The 17069-nt window shown below is 35.6% G+C and overlaps 1 protein-coding gene across 1 annotated transcript in view; it reads right to left on the bottom strand.

Annotated features, from left to right (window-relative positions):
* LOC110676122 (fer-1-like protein 6) overlaps positions 1-17069 on the bottom strand; it is a 49109-nt gene that overhangs the window by 11662 nt on the left and 20378 nt on the right. Inside the window, exons 10-14 of the mRNA XM_021842754.1 lie at positions 16477-16935; positions 16082-16278; positions 15792-16013; positions 15575-15720; positions 15058-15520 (exon numbers count right to left, since the gene is read on the bottom strand). Of these exons, the coding sequence (XP_021698446.1) occupies positions 15058-15520; positions 15575-15720; positions 15792-16013; positions 16082-16278; positions 16477-16935 (1487 nt within the window). The remainder of the gene's footprint in view (positions 1-15057; positions 15521-15574; positions 15721-15791; positions 16014-16081; positions 16279-16476; positions 16936-17069) is intronic.

Below are 17069 nucleotides of genomic sequence, written 5' to 3'. Positions count from 1 at the left end.
TCTTGCATCGTAGTTTTCATTTCAAAGGAAAAATAAATACTACTAATTTGAGCATATTAAGTTATCGTCATTCCATAATAATGTCGTTTTTGCTTGACATGCTTTTTTTTGCAGAATGCTTCTGGTGATATTAATGCTAGAAACATATTTAGTTTGATAAATATCTTTCCTCCAAGTCAAAGCTACAGCTGGCATTACTCTCGTCTTGGGGAAGCCTTTTGGGCCAACATACAAACATAACCAGTGGTATCGTCTACTGGTCAAACTGTATTTTAGCAATATCTAATGCTGAAAAATAAGAAGGCATAATAAGAAGGCAGCATTGTGGATATCTTAGAAATTTTTAGCAACTTTGCTGGAATCAGGTTAATCAAAATTTGCCCAATTCAACACCTGGATACCTATGTTTCAAACCCAAAATAAAAGTATTGATCGTGAATCCAGAGTACTATTCAAATTGACCAGCCGCAACGCTACCATCAAGCCAAGGAATGTCTCCAACACTGGCACTATCACCCCCGTATTATTTTAAAACAACTATTGCAATTAAAAGATGTTAGCACTAATTTTAGCAAAAGGAAAAGTTTTCGAATCTATAGTAAACTTGCCGGCATGCCAACAAATGTGTCAAGGTGCGAAATAACAAATTGCCAAGTAATGGGGCTGGTATGCGGGTATGTTTGCATTTAGTGACAAAAGAGGGATTCCACGGAGGCATGCAAGTCGATTCTGATCGACCATTTCAAAAATTTCTGAAACTTTGCACAGTTTTCCAGTTCCATCTAAATCGTCATTTTCCGATATCAAATCTTCAAGTTGAGTCACGACTAGCTTTTCAAAAGGGTGTATGTGAAAATGGTTCAAAAATATTCAAAAAGCTGCACAGCAAAAACGGTTCGTTCGATTGTTAGACAACTAAAGAAACAAAGTTAGACAACTAAATAAAGATTCCAAAAAAAATACACACAGTAAAAAAAAAATTTTTTTGCTTTAAAAAACATCATTTTTGTCACAAAAACTCAAATATCTCAAAACCCTATCGGAATACCAACGTAATTTTTTGAGGGAAAACGGTCTGAATTTTTTGTTAAGGGTACCACATGAGGTTAACAAGTTGTCTTCATGATATTTTATTTAATTATTCATAACTATTATAGCATCTATTAGAAAGTTAGACGCGATCCAGTGTTGTGATCTAAAGTCTTGATAGTGTCATATTTTTATTGTACGTAACAGAAGAAAAATTCTCTCAATAGTGTTGAAACCTTTTGATAAAAGAAACCTATAAGAAATCTAATATTGAAGACAAAAGCTACAAAAAAAGTTTTCTATACAGGTATACGACTAGTTTACCTGCAAAAAGTTTACCTCGTAGAGAACAAGGCGGGTCTATACCCAGGTGATCTAGTATACGTAAAGCAGGTCGGTTTTCTCGGCGCTGGTTTTCTCCACAAAGTTAAAATCTGATTACACCTGGGTATAGACCCGCCTTAGTAGAGAATAGACTTTGTTAATCATATTTGGGAGAAAGCGAGTAACTTCAACAACATCAAAAACATGATAGGTACATACCATGAACATACTCACGAAAAAGCTAAAAATATACTACCACTATGGTTATAAAAGATTTAATTGTAAAATTTTTCTTCAGTCAAGCAAACGACACCAAACTAGTCAGTAAAAACTTAAAAGTGATTTTGTTTGTTAAAATCTAACGAGCAACATGAGTAGTCGCTTTCTCAACTGTTGCAGGCCGTTTGCAGAAAAAAAGTGTTCGAAAGAGCTACGAAATCTCACCGAAAGCACCATAGATAAACTGAAAGCGGCTGGTTATGCTCCAATGTCTACATTGAATACAAATTTACGCATTTGTACGTCCTGCCGTTTAAACGTTGACAAACGGGCAATCTGTACATCATCGGTGGATCAGGTTGCAGGAAGTTAGAAAACAACAACAACTGAGGAATTACTAGATGCACCGACAACAACTGAGGAGTTACCAGAAGTACCAAGTGCAGATAGTCTTGCCACGGTACCATCAGCGACATCTGTTTCAACACATCAATCAGAAGATGAGTGCATCCAGAAGGTCAACATCGAACGCTTCAACGAAGGGATAGCTGGAATAAAAGTGACTCCGATTAAATGGACGAAGATGGGTTACGTCAATTATCCCGAGAAAAAATACCGTGAAATCAACGAAGCTGTACGAAGAAACCTCTTCAAATTAGGACCTGAGGATGTGGAAAATACAGACTACGATGAGGTAATTATGAATATGAAGGAAAGGTTTTCGAATCTAGCCACGACAAGGAAAGAAAAATTATTGATTTTGTCGATGCTGCCAAGCTCGTGGCCTATTCAAGACGCCATTGATGAGTTCAAAACCAATAGAAATACAGCAAAAGAGGCAAAACAATTCAAAAATAACTGTCTTGCAACCAAAAATGCTAGGTCGAGTACTTCATTAACAGATGAGACAAAAGAAAAAATAATTCAATATTTTGAAGACGATGAAGTAAGTAGAGCTATGCCTGGCCAAAAAGATTATGTATCTGTAAAAAAAGATGGAAAGCGTCAAGCAGTCCAAAAACGATTAATGATGACTACTTTGAAAGAAGCGTATACACGCTTCAAGGAAATTAACGAAACTATTAAGGTAGGTTTTTCCTCATTTGCAAGCCTTCGTCCAAGGCAATTCAAGCTTCTATCCAATTCAGGGACACATAATGCTTGTGTGTGCACAACACACGAAAATATTAACCTAATCTTACATAGTTTGAAAAGAATCAATTTATCAAAGGATATTAAAATGTTAACTGGTAGTCTTTTGTGTGAAAATACAACATCAAATTGCTATCTACGATCTTGTTCGGATTGTCCAGATTCTTCATCATTGGAAAATACTTTATTCGCTGAGTTTGAAGAAAATTATATTGATCAGTTATCATTTGAGCAATGGGTGACCACGGATAGGTGTGACCTAGAAACTATTGTAAAACCTGTAGATGGGTTTGTGTCATTTTTTTGCTTGAAATTAGAAAGTTTAATTCCTCACGACTTTATTAAAACAGAGCAATCCCGCTTTTTAAAAAATACGAAAAATACATTACAAGATGGTGAATTTTTAGTCATTTGTGATTTTTCTGAAAACTATAGCTTTGTATTGCAAGATGAAGTGCAGTCCCATCACTGGAACGTACAACAAGCTACAATTCATCCATTCGTTATTTATTTCAATGGAAGTACGCAAATTGAACATTTTAGTTTTATTGTAATTTCCGAAGATTTAAGACACGACTCAGTATCTGTAAATTTGTTCATTGCCAAAATGATTAACTTTTTACGCGTTGATAAGGATAAAGAAATCAGAAAGATATATTTCATGTCTGATGGAGCAGCATCGCAGTACAAAAACCGTAAGAATTTTTCGAGCCTATGTCAATTTAAATCAAAGTACGGAATTGATGCAGAATGGCATTTCTTTGTTACGTCACATGGCAAAGGTCCTTGTGATGCTATTGGAGGAACCATAAAGCGCATGGCCACAAGAGCAAGTTTAGCCAAAGAACGTGAGCATCCAATTAAAACTGCAAAAGAACTATTTGATTGGGCGAATCGCAGAAAAGAAGAAGATTTAACAAAATTATCATTTTGTTTTACTACTACTGAAGAGTACGAATTAACGGCATCAGAGCTCAGCGAGCAATATAATAACGCGAAAACGATCCAAGGAACCCAAAAATTTCACTGTTTCATTCCATTGTCAGAAAATAAAATTAAAGCAAAACTATACTCGAACTGTACTGATAATGATGCAAAAGTGTTCGATATTGTAAAAAAATTGAATAACAATAAATAAATAAATAAGTATTAATAAAATGTTTTCATGATCTCATAACGCATACCCAAATCCAAAACTTTTAAAGTTTATATATAACATTTAGAAACTCATCGATCATACTCTAAAAAAATATCCTGGTAAAAAAAAATATTTTCGTGTAATCTGTTAATTCATTTTAATTTATACATATATACGTATACATATAATATTTATACATATACATAATATTTATACATATAATATACATAATACTAATGAATACATGAAAACGACTTGTTTAATTCACGCAATGAAATCAGCCACATACTGCGGTTCCCGTAATAATTTACACCGAAAAAAAAATTTTTTTTTTTCTACTAAATGTGAAAATTGTGACATGTTTGAAATGTCATAACTTTTTTGTTTATTGGTTTACCATCACCAAATTTTTATGGTAGATAGCTAATATAATGGACCGTTGGTATTCCGATAGAGTTTTGAGATATTTGAGTTTTTGTGTCAAAAATTATGTTTTTTAATGCAAAAAAAAAAATTTTTTACTGTGTGTATTTTTTTTTTTGGAATCTTTATTTAGTTGTCTAACTTTGTTTCTTTAGTTTTCTAACAATCGAACGAACCGTTTTTGCTGTGCAGCTTTTTGAATATTTTTGAACCATTTTCACATACACCCTTTTGAAAAGTTAGTCGTGACTCAACTTGAAGATTTGATATCGGAAAATGACGATTTAGATGGAACTGGAAAACTGTGCAAAGTTTCAGCTCAATAGAAAAAAATGAATTAAAAAATTTACCAAATTTTGGTGCTGTTGCTTGGAATCACTCTATAACGTAACTCGATATAACGTAATTTTTACCTCGATATAACGTAACTTTTTATGTTCCCATTTATTTTTTAATTTTTTATTTAAAATATGACAATAAACATTCTTCAAGTTTCAAACACCAACCAAAACTGAATCAAAACAATGCAATCGTTTACTATTACTGAATACAGTCATAAATCGACATCGAGTGAGCTATAAGCTCTATGTTAAGACCAATATTTTTTCATTGCTGTACATTTGCTTACATCATTCTTCTTTATTTTTGTCGCATTTACGCTCCCACTGGAACCAAGCCTGATACTCACTTCAATTTTCTATGAAAACTTTAATAATTATTGATTTAGACTGTGCATTCATCATTGTTTTAGAGATACTCCGAGTATTCAAGGATTCCTTCAAAGATTTTTCCTGCATTCATTACTTTAAGGATTATTATTACAGAATTTTTATTTGTGAGTATCATACTGTCCATACTCGCATAACAATTCCATTTGTTATTTTGCCACTTTTGAGTTAGTTTCATGAATAGTATTCATTTTTATTGTATTTTCTAAAATCATACTCCACATTGTATCTTTGTGTGGACAATATGTGAAAAAAAATTTCCAAGCCATGTGCGTCCCACATTGTAAGTACCCGCATAATAGTCCCATTCGATTATAAAGAAATTCAAGTAAGCCTTTTTTCTGTGATGATTTCTGAAAGCTGACATAGCGATTTTTATTTCCTCATGGAAACAATTAAACAAATCAGTAAAGGACAACAATCATCAAATATCAAGAAAAACTCTTATTTTTGCTTAACAAAGATTTGATCATAACGACTTTTTCTGTTCTGTTCTTCGATCCACAGTAAAACCACATCAGGCTTGTTTCATTTTTCATTTTGCAGCGTTTGGTGGGGCAATGAGAGCGCAAGTCAGTCCAAAGCCGGGGGAAGGGATAGGTAATGGCCGTAATAGTCTATGCGGACCACTTGAACACCATCGGAAAGGATAAGAAGGGTTGGGGTAGGGTAAAGGGAATGGAGAAGACTTGACACAGTAATGCGATTAAAGCTGCAAAATGTAAATGTGCTGAAAGCAATTTAATTTGAGTTTTGAAGTTTGATTTTACTTAATAAAATTCCAAATAGATCAGCCATTGTACAAGTAAGAAAGCCGATCGCTTTCTAGAAATTTTATAAACAACAAAATAATACAATATGAGAGTGATGCTAAGGGCTGCTGATGGCACAATGCGATGCTTTAGGAAATTTTGATACTGATTGAACATTACTATACAGAGCGCAATTCAATCGATGGTGATAACTTCACAAACCTGATCTGTTTTTGTACTGATTGACGATGCCGATTTGTTTAAAAATATTTTAAAAATATTTGATATCATTAGTTCATTTGTTTGTATGATTTAGGTGTTAATAATGGAAAAAAATTACATACCCTTGATGATAATACTTCCCTGACCAGAAATATTATATTTTGAGCACCCTTTTCGAAGCTATTCTTTCCAGGTATCCATGTACTGCTTTCAATCCTGAAATTATTCTTATTGTGCATGCTCATGCATTATATTAGTGATGCTCATAATCATGCAACAGACAAGAAGGAGAGAAAAAGAGAATATAGGAACAGTGATTAGTAATGAGTTAATTATGTACAGTATGGCCCATAAAAAAAATGCGAAAATTGTTTGAACGTGAATATAGCATCCACAAGCGATATTTTCATTGTTTTTGATAGTAAATGTAATTTCTGATTATTGTAGTATATTCTGAAACAACTTCGCTATCCAGGACAATTTTTGTCATATATTTCTTACCGGCCTAAATAATGTAATAAAGCAAATAAATTCAAAGGTTTTGTCCGCCCAAAGCTAGAAACAGCGTCTGATTGTCGTATACTCTGGTGATAAACTTTCCACCATAAAAAATCACACTTTATTGTTGAAAATTTTAGTTTGTTTGGTATCAGAGGATAGAGGAGTTCTTATAGAACGTGTTTTTCGTGATCACAATAAAATATTTTGCCAGGGTCATAGTTTTAAGGGCATTTGCGTCTTATAGGTTTGATATGCCTTTATTTTTTGTTAAGATTGAATAAAAAATAATTACGGAGGCCTATAACAGATTTTTGAGGATGAAATTCGTGCCTTAGGTTAGAGACAACTTTTATCAATACTAGTTCATAGGTTTTGAGCAAAACGGAGCCGCTTATCACACTTATATGAAAGTTCAATCAAAGCTCTCCAAAATAAGCCGTTTTTTCGAAAATATGTTGAGGTCTCCAATTACCCAGGTATGAATCAATTCTATCATTTGACATGGGCGTATGCTGGAGACAAGGCCTGTCAAGAATCTAAAGCCATCGTTGGAGTTTTAGAAGCTTTCATCACACAGATATTGAACTCGACGTCCGCATGATAAAATTTGAAGGTGTGCTTCCAATTTCTCTCTGGTAAGGTGAAAGTAACAGATAAAAAATATGTCCAAAGCGAAAAACTGAGTCTGAATAGATTAAACAATACAAGTAATGAATAATAATTATGTTTTATTCACATTTTCTATGTAAAAACTACCATAACACATGATATCACGATTTTCGCATTTTTTTATGGGCCATACTGTAGTTTTGTTAGAATTATAAACAATTAAACAGTAGTAATGAATAGCTTATAAAATGAATTTGCAGCATAGCTGAGCCTTTCGGATCGTAAGACCGATGTATAAAAATAATTTGTTTCGAAATTGTCCTCGTGGTCTTCTAGTGCCCCTATTAGATAAGAATCAGTCATAGACATACATACCAAACGCTCGCCATGACCCTATGACCAACATTTGTATATGTATAGCCTTAGCTGATGTGGCTTTTCTAATAGATAATTCTTTCACTCATTGATTGTCTTCAAAACCTTGTCAAGTATAGAAAATTGATTTTATTTCATTTATTACTACATTGAAGCTACATTGTACTTATTAAGTATTAGGTATTATTTTATGTTTTTATCACTATTGATATTATCAAGGCCAGAATTCCCAGTGAGTGAAGAATTTTATAGTACTAGAACACCATAGAAGATCGCTAAACATTACCTAATCATGGAACGGCTTTTTGCTCTATTATTTTAGGTAGATGCTATTGATCTCCCTTTGCTCCTATCCGCAACCCGGTGCACGCGCCCTGTTGGTTTTCGAAAACCTCGTAGAAGATTACAAACCGTCAATGGCATTCCCAATTACTACCCCACATTGCACATTCAAGGGTCTGATTGTGCTCCTAACCCACCCTCAGTTCGTAATCTTCTCGCCAGTTTGAAATTAAATTTTCCCGAAGTGAAAGTAATTTTGATGAGTGATAGCCTAGTGCAGCCCAACTGCATAGTACAGTAGTTTAACCAGAATCTTAAGGTCAGAAGATAAAATCTAAATTTTGTAATAAAATTGAGCTGTCCGGAATTCGATTCAATGTGTCCGGAATATGAGGCAAAAGTGAGGAAGCGTTCGGAATAAGAATCATGGCCACACATTTTGATTTATTTAAAATGATTCAAGTTGCCGAAGCGTATTCTTTACCCACCATTCGAAAGATCAGGGCTTTCTACGCTCGATAACGCTAAGGTATCATACATAATGATTTATTGTGTATGCTCTATGCTGGGTTATACTTCACTGAGTCCTTAAGTGTCCGTAATATGAATCAAAACGGTAAAGCAACATAGTTTTCCTGAGATTATTCTACTGCTCCTATCACAATCGTCCTGTGGTCAATCATTATCAGAATTTACGGTACGCTGAAGTCTAGCAGCGAGGAGTGAGAAGCTTGTTTGGCCGCCGCAAGATTTCGCACATCGTAGCCTAGCATCGTCGATAGTGTTTACATATTCAAACTAAGTGATTGCAACACCAAATGCCGAGAAACTGCATTCATGACGCACATCAGGATTATCTATATCTTGAGAACCTCACTTTGCCTTCATCAAGTGGAACAAAACCCGAGCAGAAGCGAAGTTCTGACCATCAAATCGAGATATTGATTTGATTGACATAAGAGATAAAAGATCTGAAGATAATATCTAAATTTTATTCCTGGAACTTCTAAGCCATATCAAAATTTGATGTTTGCAGATCAAATGAATAGCTCGCTGATATTGGTTAGATCTTACAAAAGCTAAGTATGATATGCTAATGATATTCTAGGAGTAAATTTTAGATATCATTTTCAGATCTTTTATCTCTTATATCTATCAAGTTAATATCACTTTTAGATGTCCATATCAAAATTAGCTATTGCTGAGCTTTTTTCACCTGCTCGGGAACATGTTCGTTTCATCTTTCTTTGATATTTTTCAAATCTTCCACCCGTCATGTGCTGCGATTTCAGCAATGCTTCCCAAGGATGGAAATCTAGTGATCATGATGAAACAAATGATGCATTGTGGTTGTTCTTTATCATGCGATCATGAACCAATGCACGGGTTCACTAATTTGACGTTTGAGCGGTGCCGAATTCATTTGTTGCCATGGTCACGTAAATAACACGGCACCGCTCAAAAGTCAAATAGTGAACTCGTGCATTGATCCATAGCAACAACGATAAACCCTTAGTCGTCAAGCCATCACAACAAACTTCGCTCCGCGAAAAATGAATTGCTCGGCATGTGTGCTAACGATCAATTGTTCGCAAACCGAATTCATAAATTTTGGAAGATTTTCACGCTTTCACTCTGCGATATGACTTCTAGCATATCATTTTTGATCCTAAGGTTAATCGTGCATGGAATGTGAGAAAGTTTATCCGTGAATTTTAAATTGATTCGCATTAATCGCAACTTGTTACAATATCCGACAAACCCTTTGTCCTACGACAAACAGTTTATCGGATGCTCGATATAATCTATGATTAGCGTGCGTGGTGAGGTGTTAAAATCATGTTGCTGCAAGAGCGATGCACAGTGATTTTTTTTGCCCGTTTAGTGATCGAAATAGCATAGCGCCTAAACCATTCATTTTAGAAAAAAAGTTTGTTCAGAGGAGTTTCTTGATTTGTAAAAGCGCTTCTTTTGGCACTAGCGGACAGGTGATTAAATCACCTAAAAGTGAGATAAAATTTTTTTTTACCTGATTGAGATAGACGATTGGTGTCTTCAGCAAAGTTGTTGTACTTGTAAATTCAAGACACTTTGTCGAAGACACCAAATTTCTACCTCTTATAGATTACAAGATACAGCATGTTTTTTCAAAATGGCCCCCAAAAATCAAAATTTTAATATAACTTTTTTCCAATATTTTTCACATTTTTCATGTCTTCTACAAAGTTGTTTGCCTACCAAAAATACACGTTTTTGCCGAACATTTCAACTTAGTATCTCTCATGCTGAAAAAGTTATTTCAAAATAATCGATATTTTTTGGGCTTTTTTCTACTGACATCATACGTTTGGACGCAGAATGACGCACCTAACCGTTTGCGATTCTGAATGGACTATCTTTTGGCTCTCAAATGATACTAAAAACTTTTGGCCGGGAGTGACCTTTTGATTGCTATGCACAACCTAGTGAAACTATCAAAATGCATTTATTTGTGGTTTTTTTAGTCTTTGCAAGAAGTAGTGATATATAAACAATGATTTTAATGGATAATGATGTAAAAATTGAGTTATAAATTTCAAACTATGCATTTGATACATAAAATTAGTAAAATATCAACAAAACAGATTTATTTTGTAATTATGCTCAACCAGATTGTATTATTCCTCTCCTTCTTCGTCTTGCAAGTTGATAAGTAGTAGTTTAGCATCGTCTGATAAAGATTTAATTTTGCTTTTTGGCCATCCTCGAGCTTCTGCTAGAACCGGGTCCGATGAAACTAGCAACCAATGAATAAGGTCCTCATTTGTACTTTTCCGCGATATTTTTCTGGTATGGAATTCCCGATATCTATTTCAAGATGTTTTTTTTGTAGAATTAAAACTGAAAAAATCAATATTTTTAATATATACCTCTTCCACTCTTTGTTCTTAGCTTCCTGCGCCTCTTCCGAAAGCTGTACAATCGGAACTAAGAAGTGTTCCATGATTGCAGATCCATGAAAAAGTATTTTATGAATACTTGCTGGAAGGTAGTACCACTCATACAACCGAATCAATAACCGGGCTGTTTCTTCACAGTAACTACTGAATGCATCGGTATTAATTTTTCGTCCTGATGCCATTACCTATCATACGAGCAAGAATATCACAAAAATTGTAAATATTACTCATTAATGATATTAACCATAATTACCTGTAATATGGTACCGCATCGTTGAATGGCAGGAAGATTAAGGCCAGTGATTTCAGCCACAGCTACGGCATTTTCAAAAAAACGTCTGGCCACGTTTCCTGTATTGGATGTTCCGCTTCCTCCTGCGCGTGGTTTATCCACATGCAGTCCTAATTCCACCTTGAAACGCTGTTGGATCATAGCCTTCCGCTTAAGCATTGCTTCCTTATTTGCACCTCGAGGTGCCCACTTCTTCACTTCTAGCCGATAGGATACTTTTAAAAAGTACTCCAAAAATCTTATCCAAGCGTGGAGGATACTTAGGCCAAATTGAAATGCGCTTTCGTCAACATGAAGATTTGAAATTTTGTCAACATTATTCATCTGCTTTGGCGTTGCTTTGCAGACATAACATCTCGCTGCTGCTTTAGTTTCTGTTAATGCAGAACAAATTTTACCATCTACCATGGTCAACAACATGTTGTACCTCACACATATCTTACGGCCATTCTTCACCAGCTTCGTCGGTTCAAGCATCTCAATCTGACGAGCTAGATAATCTCTCTCGCGAATAGCAAGTTCAGCTGTTTCAGTTGCCATCTGAATGTGAATTGGTCTACAAAGACGTGTGGACGACGGACGAGGATTTTGAAAAAGGACCTTTTCTTTCCATGCAGCTTTGATCGGTACAAGTGCCGACATAAAAATGCTTGAATCGGTCTTCGAACCATCATCATTTTCAAAAACCTGATTGTACTCCGAATTACCAGTGCTGCCATCCATTCCATATTTGATTGTCATCTCAATGTCCAATAGTTCGGCATCAGTGAAGTTGTTCAATTTCTCTTCTACCACTTCAACAATTCGTTCGGAAGTTAGATTGAGTAGTTGCTGCAAATTGATTTCAATCTCTGTGTCTGAAATCGTAATGAATTCATCTGCAGGATAACAGGTCTTTTTAGCAGCCAGTACTCGATTATACGGAGGATAAATGTTTGCGTTCCTTTTCTTCGCTCCTGATTGAATGGAGTTATATTGCGAGACGGATAAATCACTGTCTACCATCAGAGCAAGAGCTTCCATATCCATATAAGCGTAAACTGGATTGTTCTCAGTTTGCTTCCACGAATCCCTTATCTTGGTTGCTCTGGAAGGTGTAGTTTGAGTAGCTTCTCTTATAATTGCTGCTGCATCTGTCAACCTTTCTTCCCGAAGCTTCATTTGCGTAGCGTATGCTAGCTCCTTCGATCGAAAGCGATTCCTGATGTCAGCTGTTTTCTTTCTCTTTGTTATGTTGCTGCTTTCCTCAAAAAGAATCGATTTACGTCCAGATGGTATATTTCTCGACGTCAACAAAATGTTTTCAGTAAGTTTGAATGGCTTTTCAAAGTATTTGAAATAACGGTTCAAAACATTCCTTTTTGAGCGCCCATGCTTGCACCAACGTTGTTTGAAGTAGGAGCAAACAAGTTCGACTTTATACTCAATTTTAGAAGCAACACCAGGAGAGACATCAGCATCAATAGCACAACCTTCTAGTACGTATGTCAAAACATTCCGCTTTTTTTCCTCAAAACTGCCTTTAGTATCAACCCACAAATTGAAAATATATCGTTTATCGAGCTCCACTGAAAGGATCCGGAAAATTGAAGCAACCAAACAAATTAAAATGACAAATCATATGGTAATAAGGAACCGCACAACTAACTTTCTAACGACCTACCTGTATTTGTTGTACCAGCCATTGTTAACAGTTCTCGCAAAGTTTGTGATTGTAACACTAACAGAGCAGTAACAGAATTTGATAATAGCACTGAACCACTGGTTTATATCTATCTGGCGCTCGCTGTCACAGTTTAATGTCAAATCAACAACAACTTTTTCTGCATTAGTAGTAGTGACATGTGCATTTACTGTAGAAGCGTCAGCACACATATTATTAACGATTCATTTTGTTCCAACACCGCACACGAATTTGTATAATGTTAAAGGGTTTTTTATAAGCTATGTCGTATATTGCGTGATTTTTTAAGGAAGAAAACGTCCTATACGATAGTGACACGAATAATGGTTGTGTTGCAAACAAATGAAACCGTTTAAATATGCCTCATATGAAAAAATGTGATTAAAACGAGAAGAAGGGTTTTTAAATCGCAAATATATGCAATTTTATAGTTTCACTAGGTTGTGCGTAGCAATCAAAAGATCACTCCCGGTCAAAAGTTTTTAGTATCATTTGAGAGCCAAAAGATAGTCCTTTAAGAATCGCAAACGGTTAGGTGCGTCATTCTGCGTCCAAACGTATGATGTCAGTAGAAAAAAGCCCAAAAAATATCGATTATTTTGAAATAACTTTTTCAGCATGAGAGATACTAAGTTGAAATGTTCGGCAAAAACGTGTATTTTTGGTAGGCAAACAACTTTGTAGAAGACATGAAAAATGTGAAAAATATTGAAAAAAAGTTATAATAAAATTTTGATTTTTGGGGGCCATTTTGAAAAAACATGCTGTATCTTGTAATCTAAAAGAGGTAGAATTTTGGTGTCTTCGACAAAGTGTCTTGAATTTACAAGTACAACAACTTTGCTGAAGACACCAATTGTCTATCTCAATCAGGTAAAAAAATTTTTTTTTATCTCACTTTTAGGTGATTTAATCACTTGTCCGCTAGTGCCAAAAGAAGCGCTTTTACAAATCAAGAAACTCCTCTGAACAAACTTTTTTTCTAAAATGAATGGTTTAGGCGCTATGCTATTTCGATCACTAAATGGGCAAAAAAAAAAAATCACTGTGCGATGGCCCTCTTGGACCGTTCAAATACCGTGTTGTTTATCGTTTGAGCTGATTTTTTTCCATCCTTGATCCTTCCATAAAGTCGACCACAACGGTTAACTTGCATTCAGGAAAATCTTAACCATTTCCTCATTCACTATCACCACTGTTCAGCTTAAGAACTTCAATGGGCATTATTACTATTGAAATATAGTAATAACTGAAAGCTGGAAAAGGAAAAGTACATTGCAATCGATCGTAAACTTGAACAACTATGTGTAAAGGTGCACGATAACAAAGTAAGCGAAACCCAAGTAATGGGACTAGTATGCGGATATTTATGCATTTAGTGAGAGAAATATCGTTTTGATTCATATTACGGACACTCTACTTTGTATGGGAAACATTTCGCATGAAATGTTTTAGTTTTTGCCGTTCAAAAGTTCACACTTTCGAGATTTATTTTAATCAAAATTTTCTATAGATAACTATGAAAAATTTTAATACTCAACTGCATTAAACACCTCTTTAGTGGTTTGCCAATTTCAAATAATGATTTGACTTGTCTTTCTATGATTTTCATGAGCTGTCCGGAATTTGAATCAAAGTGTCCGGAATATGGGGCAAAAGTAAGGAAGCGTCCGGAATAAGAATCATGAAAAGTACACACATTTCTATTTATTTAAAATTATTCATGTATCAGAAACAAAATTTCCACCCACCATTCGAAAGTTAAGTGTTTTGAAGGCTCGGTAGCGCCGAGGAATCATACAGATTGATTTATTTTATATACTTCCTGATGGGTTATACTTTACTGAGTCCTTAAGTGTCCGTAATATGAATCAAAACGGTACTCGGATAACCCTAATTTGGATAGGAAAAAACATTACAATGATAGTATACTGAGCCATGCCTCCAGCGTTTACTATTGCCTACAGTGGCAAAACGAAAATGTTGGGTTTAATGTTAAGAAGCGTTTTTCTCGACATCATGATTTTCGTAATGGAACTGTATTTCGAGAATGGGCAGTATACCAATCCCTAAAAATATCTACACAAGTATTATATTTTCTTTAGAAAAACATTTGCACCCTATGTGTTTCTAAAGATATGCTCTTCATAATCCCAAGCAGTCATTGAGGTTTCAAAATCATGTCAAATCATCGAAAATTACTCGAAAATACCAACTTCCGTAAGAAGTCCACAACATTCTCAGGCTCTAAGTAGTAGATTTTTCGATAACATAAGTAGAGTATTAGTAGAAATCTACATCGAATAGAGCCTGTGTCCGGGACTCGGAGCTTTCGGGCAGTTCGAATCCACATGGTATCTTAATTTCATAACATTATCTTTCACTCACCACTTCACATATATGTCGCTCATTTTTGTTCCAAAGATGTTTCGTTCATCGAGAACGACGTCTTGAGTATTCCACACAATGATCCGCAACTCGTATGGTTTTGGTGGGTTCGGAGTAATATCGACCAAAGTTGGTGTGGACTCTGCAGGATATACCTCAACCCAAAGCTGCAACTGTCCTTGCTCTATTCCTGGATGGTCAGGATGGAAAAGGGACCTCGTTTCTACGTGCTCCGGCACTAGTTGACATCCGATGACTGGAATTTGGTTGAAATTATTCAAAACCGTGAGGGCCAACCTTTCATGAATATCTTCTGTCTTTGAAAGAACAGTGGAATCGTAGAATGTTTTACCAGCCAGTTGAACAGTGCTTCCAAAGTAGCTGGGCCCAACAATGCCATTTTGAAAACACATTTGATCTAGCAGGGCAGTGGGCTTCATAGGGAAACGCCATGCATTGTACCCTAGAGTGAAAATATCAGTTATTAGTTATTACAGAGAAATAATATTAACCTAACCTAAGGCATTGTATTCTTGAGGCAAGCCAAACGTAGCGAAGTGTCTTGTCCGAAAACGATCTTCAATATCTATTACTGTCGTTCCAATTAGATCATCCGGCGAGCAAGTATCTCTATCAATCACTGATATCTTCAAAACGTGATCACTGAAAATCGATCGCAAAACCTAATTTAAATTACTACCATCAATTTAATATTTCATCTGTGCCGAACTTACCGAGGAAGTCGCCCATGCATCACAAATCTTCTCCCAAATAAAGGATTCGACTGGTCTTTGATAAAGTTTGGTCGGTCAACGATTTTTTCTTTTCCAAACTCTAACTTAACGTATGCATCCGAGAGACTAAAAATATCCCGTGATTGTAGATGCTTCCCTTGTACGATATAAACCACCACGATAATGTTTGATTCGGCCATCAACTTTGGAATGGCTCTTAACCTATTGAAAAATGACAAAAGTTCAAAAATGATTAAAATTGAAGGATCAAAGAAAAAACCTCATATTACATCATATCTGTACTCGGGTCAATCGTACTCGCTTTATTATCTTCGGCTGTTCTTATAATAATTTTGCATTTTAGTTTCCCGTACGTCTTGAAGGGCTTCAATTTACGATGATCCACTTTCTTCAACAAGGGAATTGGTTCACTCCAGTCCTGAAAGTTTTCAAACTCTGGAACTTTCTCAAGCTCACAAGGGTAGATCTGTAACGAATTGAAAGTTACTCGCATTGGATAACGTTAAACGGAAATCCGTAATCAACTTCTTGTTTCTCAATTGAACGTGACGTGGAAAACATTCAATCAGTTCATTGTTTTCCTTGATTAGCCCCATTTTCAAGGAAATGAATTGAAAAATGAAAATCAATCAACTTAATAGAAATGCAAACGATTGTCGATTACCTTCAACTGGTGCTTATAATCGGACGGTTGGGAGCTGCAGCTATTGTAAAACTTGGTCCACCACGTGTACTCGGTCTCTAAGGAACCTCGTCTTGCAATGGCCGCTGAATTCCCAGTGCCTCTCTTGCGGGTAGCCTTGATTTTCTCCGCGACAACACATTTTACGGCAAGCAACGTGGGCAGTAGTTTTCGCCTTAAAGTTGGTTCCGTCTTATCCAATTCAATGAGAGGTTCCTGTTCCGCACTGTAGAAAGTGTCTATGGAAATTCGCTCCGTTTCATTGTGCGAACGGTAATTGTTGATTAAATAGTTTTTGATTGGCTCCATCGTATCGTCAGTGAAGGAAAGTTCTGGACGTTCAATGATATTAGAGCTAATAACGCGTTCGCCTTTCAGCATGGGGTACTCTACGTGTTGAATTACTAGAGGAGGCCAATATTCGAATCTTGAAGGCAGCATCTGTTGATGTGAAATCATTCACCAGAGAAGATCTACTTTATTCCAATCTTGACAGTGTGCTTATCAAAACACACATTATGGCCAATTATAAGCAAAACAACCTTCCGTAATGAATAAAATATATAAAGAATGTA

This window comes from Aedes aegypti, chromosome 2 (genome assembly GCF_002204515.2).
Source record: "Aedes aegypti strain LVP_AGWG chromosome 2, AaegL5.0 Primary Assembly, whole genome shotgun sequence".
Taxonomy (NCBI): domain Eukaryota; kingdom Metazoa; phylum Arthropoda; class Insecta; order Diptera; family Culicidae; genus Aedes; species Aedes aegypti.
This window is presented reverse-complemented; position numbering and strand designations above follow the sequence as displayed.